Source organism: Motacilla alba, chromosome 1 (genome assembly GCF_015832195.1).
Source record: "Motacilla alba alba isolate MOTALB_02 chromosome 1, Motacilla_alba_V1.0_pri, whole genome shotgun sequence".
Taxonomy (NCBI): Eukaryota; Metazoa; Chordata; class Aves; order Passeriformes; family Motacillidae; genus Motacilla; species Motacilla alba.
Window position 1 is genome coordinate 46,630,770 of NC_052016.1, and position 14,739 is coordinate 46,645,508.

General features: G+C 42.1%; 1 protein-coding gene across 2 annotated transcripts in view; it reads right to left on the reverse strand.

Annotated features, from left to right (window-relative positions):
- Positions 1–533: 533 nt before the first annotated feature.
- The window catches only part of SESN3 (sestrin 3), a 44,916-nt gene continuing 30,710 nt past the window's right edge, over positions 534–14,739 (reverse strand). For both annotated transcript variants that reach the window (XM_038129486.1, XM_038129479.1), the window contains exons 7-10: positions 14,027–14,142; positions 11,465–11,655; positions 10,043–10,187; positions 534–9,105 (exon numbers count right to left, since the gene is read on the reverse strand). In XM_038129486.1, the coding sequence (XP_037985414.1) occupies positions 9,019–9,105; positions 10,043–10,187; positions 11,465–11,655; positions 14,027–14,142 (539 nt within the window). In that variant the 3' untranslated portion in view covers positions 534–9,018. The remainder of the gene's footprint in view (positions 9,106–10,042; positions 10,188–11,464; positions 11,656–14,026; positions 14,143–14,739) is intronic.

The window sequence follows — 14,739 nt, forward strand, 5'->3', positions numbered from 1 at the left end:
TATGTGCAGATATTTATATACATACAGGTATTTATCTTACTGTGATCTGTGCATCCTGCAGCTGGAGGTGAAGTTACACCTGAAACATCCCAGGTCTGCAGCTTGTGTTAACTAGTTTAGTCTTTCTGAGGGGAAATTGTCATCTCCCCCAGGACAGACTTCCCTGGTGATCCCTCCCCTGGTGACCCTTCTCTGGGGATGGATGGGGCAGGGGGCAGGGTTTGGGGACTTGGGGGCAATCTGACTGCCAGGTAAGCTTGGCACTGCCCTGAGCCAGCACACATTTCCTCTCACCTTTGCTTGCCCTTCCTGTTTTTATGGCTCTTACCCACTTCTGCCCTGGGGTTTGCCGAGGTCTCCCTGGAAGACTAATTAAATAATCTCTGTATTGAAGAATGATACATAAATTAAAACCCACTACAAAGGCATGGAGAGGAAGGACACTTTGAGGACGGGATTGGTCCCAAAACACAGGATGTTCTGCTCTAGAGATGTGTTCCCCAGCATGTGGCTAATGATGGCTCAAACAGGAGTCAGGTTTTATCCATTTTATTTAACCAATGGAATTCCTACTGATAACAATGAAAGTAATTTCAGCAAGTATAAATGCGATACAGTTTTAAACAAACCCCATTGTTCCGTACCTATAAATAGATTTTTCAAAACCTCATAAAAAGTGCAGATTTATGAATTGCTGTTAAAATGTTAATACATGATTCCTTTGTTTAAAAATGCATTTTTGTCTCTTAACTCACAAAAAAAGAAAGTTCCTTCTGCATCTGTTCAGATAAATTCAAGTCGGGTAACTTAAAAACTAACAAAAGTCACACACAAAAAATTCCATCCCACTAGGTCAGTCTGTCCTTTCAAAAAAAAAAAGAAAAAAACCAACAAACCCAACCAGCAACAACAGGAAAGAAATGATAAAAGCTGCTGTGGGAACCCACAGTGAGCTCCTAGCAGCTGCCTCACCTTGCAGGCAAACCTCCCATGAAAGCATGGAGCCCGTGGCCTATCCCTGGGGCTCAGGACAGGCAGTGACCTGAGAGGCAGGACAGGAGATGTGACACCTCCCCACAGGATGCTGTAGGGACTGTGGGACCCACAGAGCTACCACACTTCCTTGCTTCCTGGTGGTGGGAGGGAGCTACAGTATCAGAGCTTTGTCCTTAACCCTCCGTCCCAAAACGCCCGCATGGCCGTAGCACAGGGAGGCAGGAGGCTGACAGCTGCTGGGCTGGGTACAACTTACCCCCTGTGCAGAGGGTCAGAGTGGGAGATGCAATGAAACGCCCCTCTCTGGGCACGGTGCTGCCCTGCCACCTGCCCCAGCCAAGGGGGCTCAGACCCACGGCTGCCAACAGGGAGCCAATGCTGCTTCTTACCCCAATGTGCCAGGCTCTGCAGTCAGCAAATCAAGGGCTAATTTTTGCACTCGAGAGAGGCTTGGAAGCTTTTTGGCTGCAGAAGTGCCATAACCATGTTCGTGGTCCAGCAGCTGGTCTGTCCATCCCTCTCATGCCAGCGAGCTCGTGCTTGCCCTGTGCGTTGGTGAGCAGAGTGTAGGAGGCAGCCTGCAGCAGGCTTTGGGGCACAGGGGGCTGAAACAGATGCCAGGCCCCAGCCTTGGCCACGTTTGGGTCTACGTGTGGTCACACGCAGGGTGGCCGTGTGGCTCGGGCCGTGCTTTGGGCAGAGAGGGGCTCGACTCACCCACAGTTGAGAGAGGTCGGCTGGTGCTTCTCCCTGTATCTACAGTGGTATTTTATCTACAGCAGGGTCTGTTTAGCAAGAGCAGTTTAAAGTGGCTATGTTTATCAAGTTTGCTACTTTATGAATTAAAAAAACAAAAACAACAAAACAAAAAACCAAACCCCAACAACTATAAATACAAAGACTCTCACACACCAGACACTTGCAGCCTGTGTGACTCATCAATAACCTCATCAATATTCTGTTAAAAAGCTTATTCTACTTAGAACTATACATAGTACAAGAGACCGAAAAGTGGCAGTCGTGTACGGGCACGCTACCTGCCCCAGGGTGGCCCACAGTCAGGTGCTTCCTAAAAAAATCAAGGAGTTACAGTAACATGGCACAGGACTGCAAAGCCGATCACAGCTTCTGCTTACACTGCATACGAAGTACCAAGGGGAACACAAAAAAAGAACTGGAGTTAATACTGATGGATTAAAGAGTAACTATAAAGATCAAAACAGACGTTCACAGCATGCTACATATATTGCTCACAAACTTTCCTTTTTTTTTTTTTTTAAAAAAAAGGCTAATACAAAACAAGGAGTTGGCAATCTGATTTTCAGTTATGTCGGATAGAAAGATAAAGCATATACATTCATCGTGTGGCTTTCCAGCAAAAGGAGGAAAGGGTAAAATCAAGAGATTTCAAGTTTGCAAAATTCCTATTCTTTGAAGCTACAGTTCATATCCAGTTCTGGTCACAGTCATGAAAAGACCTCTGACTGCACTGCCTAGCAGAGTCCAAGGGTTGTAGCCTATATATTATTATTTTCCCCCTAAAAGTGGCCACATCACCCACCACCATGAGCAGGCCGCTCCTGCAGCCACCTGGGCATGTGGCAGCTGGGCTGGAGGGAAGAGGTTTGGGTCTGGTGGCACGACATGAGCATGAAGTGAGGAATGAGACACAGTTTTGGACTGTCGGTGTTTGGAGCTGCTGCTGTTGCTGCCCCCCTGGACTCCTCAGCTGGAGACACAATGCTTAGTGATTGACACATTTTGCCTTAAAACTCCCTTCAAAGGGCTGATGGGGATGAGAAAATGCAATTCAACAGCAGCAAGTTTTTCTTGGACAGAACGGGTCCCTTCCCCTACTCCATCTCTGGAGTAAGGAAAGGATCCCAGCTCTGTTCCCAAAGAAGCCCTCTGGACACTGTGGAAGGAGGCATCCTCCACCACCTCCCCTATGTACAGGCACACAAGAGAACCTCTCAGACACATCAGTGAAGTTTCTTCAGCTGACCAATACCTCAACTCCTCCTGCACCAGCCGTGTCTCCTTGGGAGCACCCGTGGTCTGTGCCTGCTGATGCTGAAAGACTGGCTTGCTCCCCACAGTCACTGTAACAATTGGCATCTCCAGTACCTCTAACTACTGTCAGGAACAAGGTTTCTATTTTCCTCAAGTCCTGATGATACTCGGTACCCTAGGAACACCCAACTCTGTCTCCAGCAGCTGCTCCACAACATGCATTTGGATTTTCTTCCTATAGATAAATGAAAAAGCCAAATCCACTTGTTCCAGAGGCTGGATGCAGTCTGCCTGGCTGCAAGGCACCCCAGGGACTGCCAGCCAGATGGCCCTGTAAGCCTGCCTGGCAGAAGGGGACCTCAAATTCCCTCTGAGATGTCCCTCTGAGAAACCTGCAAAGCTGACAGCTCAAGCATGGGGTGTTTCACCAAAGGAAGAATTTCCTTAGTGAATCCACTGCATTTTTACTGTAACTCCAGACATACTCTTTGACTCTGTAACTCTGACACACTACTAAGCAAATATTGAGTTTCATCCTTTTGAACCACATTTACCATTTTCCTGTCCAGAAATAATCTACTACGGCAATTAAGTGTTTCTAAATGCAAGAAAGAGCCTCTGCCCTTACCAACAGGCAGTGGTAGAGGAACCTTGTTTTCAAGGTTAAGGCTGGGAGGTTGTCCCTGCAGCTGGGAGGCTGCTCGGGGTTGGGAATTGGGAAGACAGGAAGCACTTGATGCAGGACAGGGGTGGTGGCAGGTTGGAAAATGACAATTTTTCCCCTGATGAGCAGCAAAGGATTAAATATCTGCAAGAGAGACCTGATGCAGACTGGGGGAGCAGCAGCACAACCACCTGCCAGGAAATGTGCTCTAAGGAATAAATTAACACTGATCAAGATGCTCCTGAAGTTTCCTCATACTACTGTGCTCTCTCCATCTCTCACACCTGTAATCTATGCAGTAGGTATGAAATACTGTATTAATTTTCATTTGGAGATAAAATGTTTCACTTACAATTCCCAAATATAGGAAAGCTGGTGGATGCATCTTTTCAAACATAGTGCTGGGGGACGAGGAACAATAAACCTGAAGTTCAGGTAATGAAAACTGACATTTTGTCCAGCTCTTGGAATGACTGCTAACAGCAACTAATTCTTACAGCTTCATAGTAAGATCTGCTCTGGCAAAGTTAATTTACAATGAATCTACTCCCTCTTCCTTTGTTTTGTGCAACATCACCCCTTATTTATGGGAGAAGGATCCAAACATCTACAGAAAGTAACTGAAAGAACATCACTTGAGATCAAGAAGATTTGGGGTATTTCTTTTGATCCAAGAATTTTTGGTTCAGGCACATGCTATCCACTTACTACCACCAATGAATGTTTTCTGCAAGTAGACCTTAAACAACCCAGCTCTTCTGAAAGGGAGTCCGAATTCTGGATCATGAGCCTGAAATGCATGCCTATGTTCATGGAAAACACACATGCATGAGAAACATTGAAAACCTGTTCTGCAAGAGCAGTGGCTTACAGTTTAACTCCTTTAGGAGAGATTTCTTAAAGTCTACACTAAGTCCTCAAAACAACTCATTTCATTAACAATCACTGTGAATCACATGGATCCGGTACATATTATTCCTTTAGTCTCTATGGAAATTAATTTTATTCTATTTTATTTAGGTGACTCAGTTTCTTTAAAAACCTGACTCAAACTTTCAAGTGGGCATCTTCTAGGATTTTGCTGAGTGCCTGGGTGCTTAAATCCCCATTGAAATTTAGGCAGCTAGCTGCTTTTTTCAAATCCCATGAAAATATCAGTAGCACTACAAACAAATATACACTTGAATAATCTGGTGCTTTGACTTTTCACACTCAAGTAATAGAGCAACAAAATGTTTTCCTTTTTGTTCTTTTCTGATCTGTTCTAAATTTATACTTACATTTGTAATTGTTTACAAGCACTGATCTTCCTGTCCTTAAAGCTTTTTTTTTTAATACACAGGAAGAGCTGATAGTGGCAATTCTTTAACTCTTACAGCTGAAGTACATCCTTTTCAAGGATCAAGGTGTCGGGCAAGGGAGGGGATTGTCCCGCACTGCTCCGCACCGGGGCAGCCTCACCTCAACTCCTGTGTGCTGCTTGGGGTGCCACAATCTGAAAGATATGAAACGGTTAGGGAGCATCCAAAGAAGGGCCACAAGGATGGTGAAGGGCCTTGAGGGGAAGCCATGTGAGGAGTGGCTGAGGTCATTCGGTCTGTTCAGCCTGGAGGAGACCGAAGGGAGACCTCACTGCAGTCTGCGACTTCTTTGAGAGGGAAAAGGAGGGACAGACACTGATCTCTTTGGTGCCCAGTGACAAGACTGGGCAGAATGGCCTGAATTTGTGTTAGGGGAGGTTTAGGTTGGATATCAGGAAAAGCTTCTTCCCCCAGAGGGTGTCTGGGCACTGGAACAGGCTCCCCAGGGAAGACTGACAGAGTTCAAGAAGTGTTTGGACAATGCTTTCAAGCATATGGCATTAGGCCTGTCCTGTGCAGGGTCAGGGAGTTGGGCCTCTTGTGGGCCTCTTCCAACTCAGCAGATTTTATGATTCTGTGATTTTCATTTTAATGAAGGCTTTAGGACAAAGGATATATGTTTCAATTCAGCCTGGATGAAAATAAATCCATCTACAGCTCACCAAAATTCTCATAGGACACCACAGCACTAGCTATAGTAGCTATCCCCACAAACTGCACTCAAATTTAAAATTATTATTTCTGTTTTAACAATTATTTCTGTTCTTATATGATGATACTCTCATGAAATTCAGCTGTGGGTAGAGTGTTCTGGGAAATGCAAATGATTTCTGCAGTTGGCACCTTTTTCACTTCTCTTCATTACCAAAAAAAATAGAGCAAGGACCTACTCTACAGCAACACACATTTTAAGTGACTCTGCAATGATAAGAAGCTGTTCATGCTCAAAAGCTCTGTTCCCTACTCACAGTGTTCCCTGTGCTAACTGGTTAATTTGTACCTATCAAGCTTTCTCTTCAGCAGACAGGAGACTGTACACTTTGTTTTTGTGTTGGTCACGGCTGGGATTTTGTGGACTAACATGAATGCTGGTAATTACCAATTCCAATGAAGCAACACAGAGGGAGAGGCTCTACACTTCCAATCATTATGGTACCCTTAAGAAAAATATTAATGAACAAAGTGTGAGGATTCACATTCATGCATGCTTTAAAAAATGCAAAAAAAAAATTCCAAGAACAGTTGCACGTTAAAAGCTGGCACAGTGTGAACCCAAAGCACATGTAAAGTGTATGGCAGCATTTTCTGACTTTAAACACCTATTCTGAGCAAACATCTATTAAAATCCCAAATTTGTGTAAAAAAACTAGGCTATAAATTGTTGCACTGTAACTGCAATACTTTGGAAAAAAATGCCACGTGGAAAACATTTCCAGATGTTTCAAGTTTGCATGTAATATTAAAAAAAAAGAGAGAAAAATAGCAAACTAGCTGTACAATGACATTTCCTGTGATGGAATGTCTTGCAGGCCATATAGGACTTGATATGGCACTTAAAAAAACCAAAACAAAACACTGGTTTACTACAAGTTTTATGAAGCAATCCATTTATGGTTTCTATATTTCAAATCTGCTCATGTACTATGCTCATGAAGGCATTTGAGCTGGCAAGTATATTTCACAAGGAAAGAAGTAAAGGCACTCATGTTTCCAAATGTAAAACTCAACCTACTCCAGAAGTCTTTGCATTTCTGAGGGGAAACGAAGCCATCGTATTAGTTACCCAAATCTAGTTTCACCTCCTTTCCAGAGCTCAGCTGTGCTTCTTGAGGACTACTTGACTTTTCAATGCAAAGAAATTTAAAGTAGCACTGAACAGTTCCCATCACTTGAAAAAAAACCAGAAGTATTGCATGAAAACTTCTCTCAGCAGAAGCCATTAGGTATGGCCACTACAATCACAAGAGGGGGGAAAAGGATCATAACAATTTAGAAAGCAAATCCAAGTTCACACATATGAGCATCTCAGTATTTCTGAGAAATCTTTGCAGTTAGCTATACAAGATAAATAAATCTGATGTTCTACCCATTGCTCTCTAGCAGGTAGACCAGTGCTGCCTGGTTGGGTAGTTTTCTAAATAGCCAACATGACACTTAAAAAAAAAATTACTGATTTTTTTCCTCAAAAGGTTTTCACATGCAGAGTCTGCAGTCTGAAAGTGCAGAAAAGTGTACAATCATTGGGCTTTCCAATCTGGAACAGACAGATAAAGCAGAAAAAACAACATGCAAAGTCAAAGCAAGGGTCAGGAAAAGGAAGAAAAGAGAAAAGTAACTTCAGTAGAGTACTGGTCCATGGTTTTGTAAATGAAAAGTGTCAAAATATGACTGGTAGTATTTTTTTTCTAACTACTCTGCAATCACCAATGAAAAAAAGTCCTGCATTAATTTCTACAATCCAAAAGAACATTAAAAGTAAACCTGTCCAGTTAGTTATGAATGTATACCACAGAAATAAAGGTCACCCTCCTCAAAAGAAATATGAAAAGTCCAAACCATCAGACAAAAGCTGAAGCAGTTACCTTGTGTTCTAATGGGTAAGTTTAAGCATCTCTTTAGGCACTTCACTGGTTCATTAAATGCAATACAAAATAAAGCTATAAATATCAACATTTTGTGCTCTCAAACATTAGTCAAAAGCAACAGAAAACAGCACAAAAGTGTGACATTTTTGGCAGCTTATTTCTTCCCTTCCCCAATATTACTGGTTGTCCAAAAATGCTTTGTTTTGGGGATGCTTTGGCATCTCAGTATCAGGTTGTCTTAAGCCATAAAAGCTAAAACAAAACTGCTAGGCCTTAGACAATAAAGAAATTTGGTTTTAAAATTTCTTTATGGCTATATAAGAAGGACACTTTAGCAGTGGCATGTCAGGGGAAAAAAGCTTGCTTTCTTTTTAAATATTGCACTTTTCTTTTGTTCACTCATACTAATGCATAGAAACTTTTAAATCTTTGAATATTACAATTTCATGCTATGAAAAAGTTATGGGAAATAATTTCTATACATCCAATATGAAAGAATAGATATACTAGCCTTCCTTTACTTTCCTTAGTTAAAACATTGATAAAGAAGAGAGTGCAAAAAATCCCACAATCCTATTTTTGGTCAGCCTGTGTATTAATTTTATAGGTGCCAACTAAACAAATTGCAACACGTGATGAGCATGGATATTGTCAGGACAATTGAGGGTGACTGTCAGTAAAACAAGACTATGCATGATTGAAACACAGTAAGTGTGGCTGAAATGGCAAATTGTGAGGCCTCTTCTCCTTGCGAAGGGGCACGAGAAAGCGTGAATGAATTTTGCGCTTCAGTAGCATGCTGTAGGATTTATCAAGATTAATTTCACATTAAAGTGTGCTTGATGTTTGCATCCACATCTTGCATCACCTCCAATTGCTGTAGTAAGACAGTGACTGGCAGCAGTCTCCAGGACACACAGAAGAATCCAGTGGGCAATTCGATGCAGCACAGCCCGCGTGTCTCTGTCGCGAGCCACGACGTGGTGGGATGTTCTCAGGACAGGCAGGACTGATCTTCTGCTGGACTCCACTCATCTGAAAAATGATTGCTTGGAAAAAGAAGTCTCTAAGCACTTCACTCCAGTGCTTAAAGAACAAAGCGCTAGGATTGGATGCAATAAAACCAGTTTCAGGATCCTGACCACGGTGCAGAAATCCGGCCGGAAACAATGCAGAGTAGCGCTCCTCAGTGTTACTTTTGTTATCATTAGTAATGTTAAGCATCAAGAAAATAAAACACGTCATTGCACATTACAGCCGCCAAGAAGCACGGCTAAACTTTGACACTAGAGAATTGAATAACCTGATGCTACATCACAAACAGCTTCTGGTGTGTATCTATTTCGAAAGGTCTTTACATACTCAGTAAAAGCCCCAGTACTCCTGGCCAGCGAGTGCTTCAGGTTAAGTGACGAGTTATGGCACGAAGGGCATACAGAAGTTCAGCTTGCATCCGAGCCTCCATCAGAAGTAGATTGACATGAACCTGTAAAAAATTACATCAGCCATTTAGCTCACCTCTGAATGCAACATGGTTTATTCATTCAGGCTGAAAATTCTAACCCTTAGTAAAGTATCGCTGTAAGAAAACTTCGTCTTTTCTCCCTGTAGCCTGCTGCAGGACTACAGTTCCTCTAGAAACAGCTGTGTAGTGATGCCAATATGGACAACATCCCAGGACTGCAAGGAACTAGCCTCAACTGCTGCTTTAAGCAATCTTCCATCTGAGAAGCCGCCTTTAAACCTTTTTTTGTATCCTAATGGCATTAGTTCTTTAGTTCTAACTAAAGTTAGAACTATTAGTTCTAACCAATAAATTATATTTGGTTATCTTTAATACTACCTGTGACCATTATATAGGAGAACAGAATAAGGAACAGTTTCCATGCCAGATATGCTAGCAGGGACTCATGCACTGAACCCCTCTCAGGAAGTGTTTAATGTGATATCTGAAGGCATGTTGACATTTTTATTGCTGAAAAACACCATAAAGTATACATATATATATATATATATATATATATATATATATATATATATATATATATATATATATATATATATATTTAGGTATTTCTTGATCTCCGAATCCCAAGTATTGGCATAGTTGACCACTTCTGCATTCCCAAGTTTATCTTTAAAACTTTATAAAAGTAAACTATCTTTACTTTTCTTTTACAGTTGTCCATTCAATTTTATGGAGAAATTACTCAAAATAATAGTAATAATTATTATTTCCAGCACACTAAGAAGTATTTTTGTCAAATTGGTAGCTAACACTCAAGGAATGATTCTCATTTGTTTTCCTCTGATTTAAAACAGATGATCATGTGACAGATGCTGCTGTTTTAGATGTCCCCATATTTTAATTTTCAAGCAGCACAGAGGTCTCTGTGAAGCCACTTTGGCTTTGGAGCACATACCTTCTCCGAGTGCTTGAACTGGCGCCAGTAACTATCGTACATGCGCTTAGTCGTTCTCTCTGGGTAGCAGGTCACTGTCTTTATGTAAACCTTCAGGCTGCGTTCAAGTAGCTGATTAACTTCTCCATAATCGTAGTCATCATACCTACATAACACAAGCAATCATTCTGCTTCATGTTAACTTTCTAAAAGCCTTGTCTTTTGCAGCATCATGTTCTTAAGCTTGGGAACTGGAACATTTCTCATATATAACCAAAAACCACATGTTTAGAGAGGATCTGAAAGGTTTAGTAGGATCATAGAATTTTAAGGCTGGAAAATACCTTTAAGATCATCAAATCCAATGGTTAACCCTAAACCACCACCATGTTCACCATTAAACCACATGCCTTATCCACCATTTTATGAACACTTCCAGGGATGGTTGCTCTCCCACTTCTGTGGGTTGTTCAAATGCTTTACAAATCTTTCTGTGAAGAAATTTTCCCTAATATCCAAACTAAACCTCCCCTGGTGCTACTTGAAGCCATTTGTTCTTATCCTGTCACTTGTTATCTGGGAGAAGAGGCTGACCCCCGCCTGGCTACGGTCTCCTCTCAGGTTGTTGTAGACAGTGATAAGGTGCCCTCTGAGCCTCCAGACTAAACACCCCCAGCTCCCTCAGCTGCTCCTCTTAGGACTTGTGCTTCAGACCCTTCCCCACCTCTGTTGCCCTTCTCTGGACACGCTCCAGCCCCTCAGTCTCTCTCTTGCAGTGAGGGGCCCAGAACTGAGCACAGGATTGCAGGTGTGGCCTCACCAGTGCTGAGTACAGGGGGACGGTCACTGCCCTGCTCCTGCTGGCCGCACCCTGGCTGATCCAGGCCAGAGTGCCACTGGCCTTCTTGGCCACCTGGGCACACCCTGGATCATGTTCAGCTGCTGTTGTCCGGTACCCCCAGGGCCTTTTCACTAAACATCTTCCCAGCCACTGCCCCCAGGCTGTAGTGCTGCCTGGGATTGTAGTGACCCAAGTGGAGGACTCGGCACTGGACATTACTGAACCTCATATAATTGGCCTTGGCCCACTGATCCAGCCTGTCCAGAGCCCTCTGTAGGGCCTTGCTAGCTCCTTCCAGCAAATCAACACCCCTGCCCAAGTTGGTGTTGTCTGTGAACTTGCTTAGGGATGTTGTCTTTCCTGAATGAAGGATAGAGGCTGGCTTCAGAGAAGACATTTCTGTAAAAATTTCCATCCTGACTCATTTTCTGCACTGGAAGGAGAAATTATACTGATATGCCAGCAAAACCACTCCAACTTCCAGACAGAGGTACCATCTCCACTTTAAACACCCGATCTAAAATGATGCTTTACACACGGTTTATTTTTCTGTTTACATAGTTTTAACATGTATTCCTAAGCCAGGGAATTTTTGTCCATACCTGATTCCATACATACAGTGGACATAGTTAAATAAAGCTCTTCTTAGTGTAGTTGTATCAACATCTTCATGTGTTGCCATAGTGTTATATGTGAGGTTATACACCATCCGAAACTTCTCATCCAGGAGATGCCCAATATCAGAATAAAGCCTGTTTACAAGGGAAAAGCCATGATTTTCCCAAGTATAGTCCTGCAGGAAGAGAAGAAAATATATAAAGGCACAAATGAAGTGAATTCCTTATGTCATCTTCTCTACAACTCAACAGTTTTTGTTGTCTGATAGTTATGACTTTATTCTCTTCCAAAACTTGCATTTTGAATCCTTCATCCACATCACCTGCTCTACTCCCCCAGAATTCTTGGCAATGAATATCACGTTGTGACACCCCAGCCCTGGATATCATTAGCCTACAGGTGAAAAACCCTCAAGCTTCTCCTGAAGTGCTTAGGGAATCTTCTGCTTTGCCACTCTGACCAGTATCATTCCATGTGGGACTGGCCTTTAAGTTTAAAAACTTGCTCCTCTTGGAGGCTTTGGTGCTTAGCTCCACACAGAGATGGAGTTTTTACTTTCAGCTAGGATGTACAATCATTGGGTAAAGTACTGAACCATCCCTGAAAAAACTGATAAAATCCAGGCTGCTTTGGTCTTAGACAAGCACCTGGACTGCAAGGTAAAAGCCTGCCTGCTTACATGAGGAATGGGAAATCTTTGCAGAGTGGCAGCACAGCAGGAAGAACCATCCTGCTCCAGAGCAGGAGCAAGGGCGCTCCGCACTGCTGTCACACAGAAAGTGAGAGTGTGCACACATCCTTGTCAAGTGCTCTATCATCCCATCACTGATGGCATCTTTTCAACTGAGGGTATCATCTCCATCTCCTTCCTGTTTCTGGCTGTTTTCCAAAGGTACTGCCAGGCCAGGACTGTCACCTGGGCACCTTGAAGCATGTCCACTGTCCTGTCCCCCTGAGCAGGACAGCAGGGAAGAGCAGAACAGTGCTCCGTTGTCTCATGGAGGCATCAATGACATCTAAAACATGTCACATCATCATGTTTGGCCTCTGGCTGCCAGTACAAAAGACTGTAAGGCTTGTGAGAAATATGCCATACCCATAGAACCCTGGAAAAGTGTCCAGGACATCACAAAAGCCTCTTGAGAGCCAGAAGGCCCAGAGAGGGGAAACTGCTGCTGACTTACAGCAATTGATCCTATTATCAGTGAAACCTCCCCCCTAAAAACAAGCTTAGTGATATTCTGCTGTGTATAGAATACCCTTTTTCTAATAATAAATTTAAAACTATAGAGACAAAGGCAGTTTTGGTTTATCAGAGTAAGGATTAAACTTATTGCAGGTGTTTGGGATGCTTAAAATTTAAAACATTAATTAATAGCAGAGAATTTGGGAGACTGTGGGTATATACATCCAACTGCTAAGAGCAGGACATAATAAAGTTAAGTTATCAAGGTGACTCCTTTGAATGTTAGCCAGAAGCTGTCCTGTTTATTTAAGAGCAGAGATGTTTCAGTTCCAATTTCAACTTCTTTGGAGCTTTTTTCCAAGGGAGCCTGCTGCTCCTAAAGTAGTTAGGCAGATTGTTTGATTTATAGGCACTGACTATGCCTTATTCTTTTTGGCAGTAATAACCTACTTCAGGCTCATATAAAGACCACAGAATAAATTACCCAGTTCAGCAAAGACTGCTATAAAGCTAAATACATTTCCTGAGAGCAATCGTGGATTCTTTATTTTACAGTCTCAGATACATCTTCTGACCATGGAGTTTTCCTGCACCCACTGTCATTTTAATTGAAGTTCTCTGATTTAGTTGAGGATTTCTTCCCTTGCTTTCTGTTTACTTCTAGACTGCTTAGGAATGTGCTCTGTAAGACAGAACAGAACCACCTAGAATGTCCCTCCTGTTGTATATAATATGAAGCTCATGATTCTGGTCATGACAAAGGATGTCAGTATATAAGACAATCTACACGTAAAATATATATTCTGTTCTTCCAATAGCACCGAGAAAAATGTATTAAAATACAGCAAAAACTTCAGTAATCATATTTAGGAATTCCTTTTCTTTCATAGCATTCCAAGTGTAGAAATTTGGTGCACATATGAGAACAATACTCCCCAAATCGCTCTCACAGACTTGTATGTATCCAGGTATTGAAAGCCACTGGACAGAGAGTACTTGGTAAAATGACAGGAATAAAAAGTTGCTCCAGTGGATTTTTTTTTCTACAACATCTGAAGGAATGGGAAAGAAATTCTTGTTTTTCTGCCTTTCCCTTTTATTTCAGATATGCTTTACAGTTTTCAAACATTAATACTGGTAATAACTGAAGTAAGGTGGAAAGCCAAGTATTGCCTTGCCAGAGATTGACAAATAGTCAAAGACTCCATCTCAGGGAGATTTATGCAAGGTTTTGAGTTATTTAATGAACCAGGACAAGAAAAGGAGCATGCAACAAACATGCCCCACTATAACCACTTTATGCTCTGTAGTGAGATATATAAACATTCTTTGAGTTGAATGTGCTTTAAAGAGATGGTACCTGAGCTCTGAATGTTGGCAGATGGTCTTCTCCTCGCCTTGCAAAGTCTTTGTACCCAAACCCAGGATCCTCAACATAACGGGAGACATCTGTAGAAACTATTTCATCATCAAATGCTGGGAATAAAACAGCAAAATGCTTTGCTTTAGGCAAGAACAAGAGTTAATGCTGACTTCCAACTATCACTCTACTACAGGACTAGAGCACAACTTTAGAAGTTATGCAAAGGAAAAGAGTGGTACAAAGGAAAGAAACATTACAATTCTCATCTGCTTGTATTGGATACATTGCTTTCATTGAGCCCATTAAATGTCAGCCTATACCAGACATTTATTGTACTTCTACAAAAAGAGAAGAGATAGGCTATACTTCTGTCTGGAGGTTTCCTTTTCTCTCTGATGACTTCTGAGGGAGGCAAGTTATCTTAAGTCAGGAAGATGAACATCATTAGCAAAGTCACTGTGTTAGCATTAAGAAACAAATAATGGCTCCTTGACAGCAGGACTGTTGTACTGACTAGCCTTTGTGTCAGGAATCACACTGGCTCTGTCCTGTAAGCTGGAGTATGGGCACCAGAAAGCAACACAACACTCCACTGGTAAATATCAGCTAAAGATTATATGAAAGCAAAGAGCTCTACAGTACATCAGGGTGAAATTCTGCCAGAAGCTGTAGTAACTAAGCATATTCAAAGAGCTCCAAAACATATCACT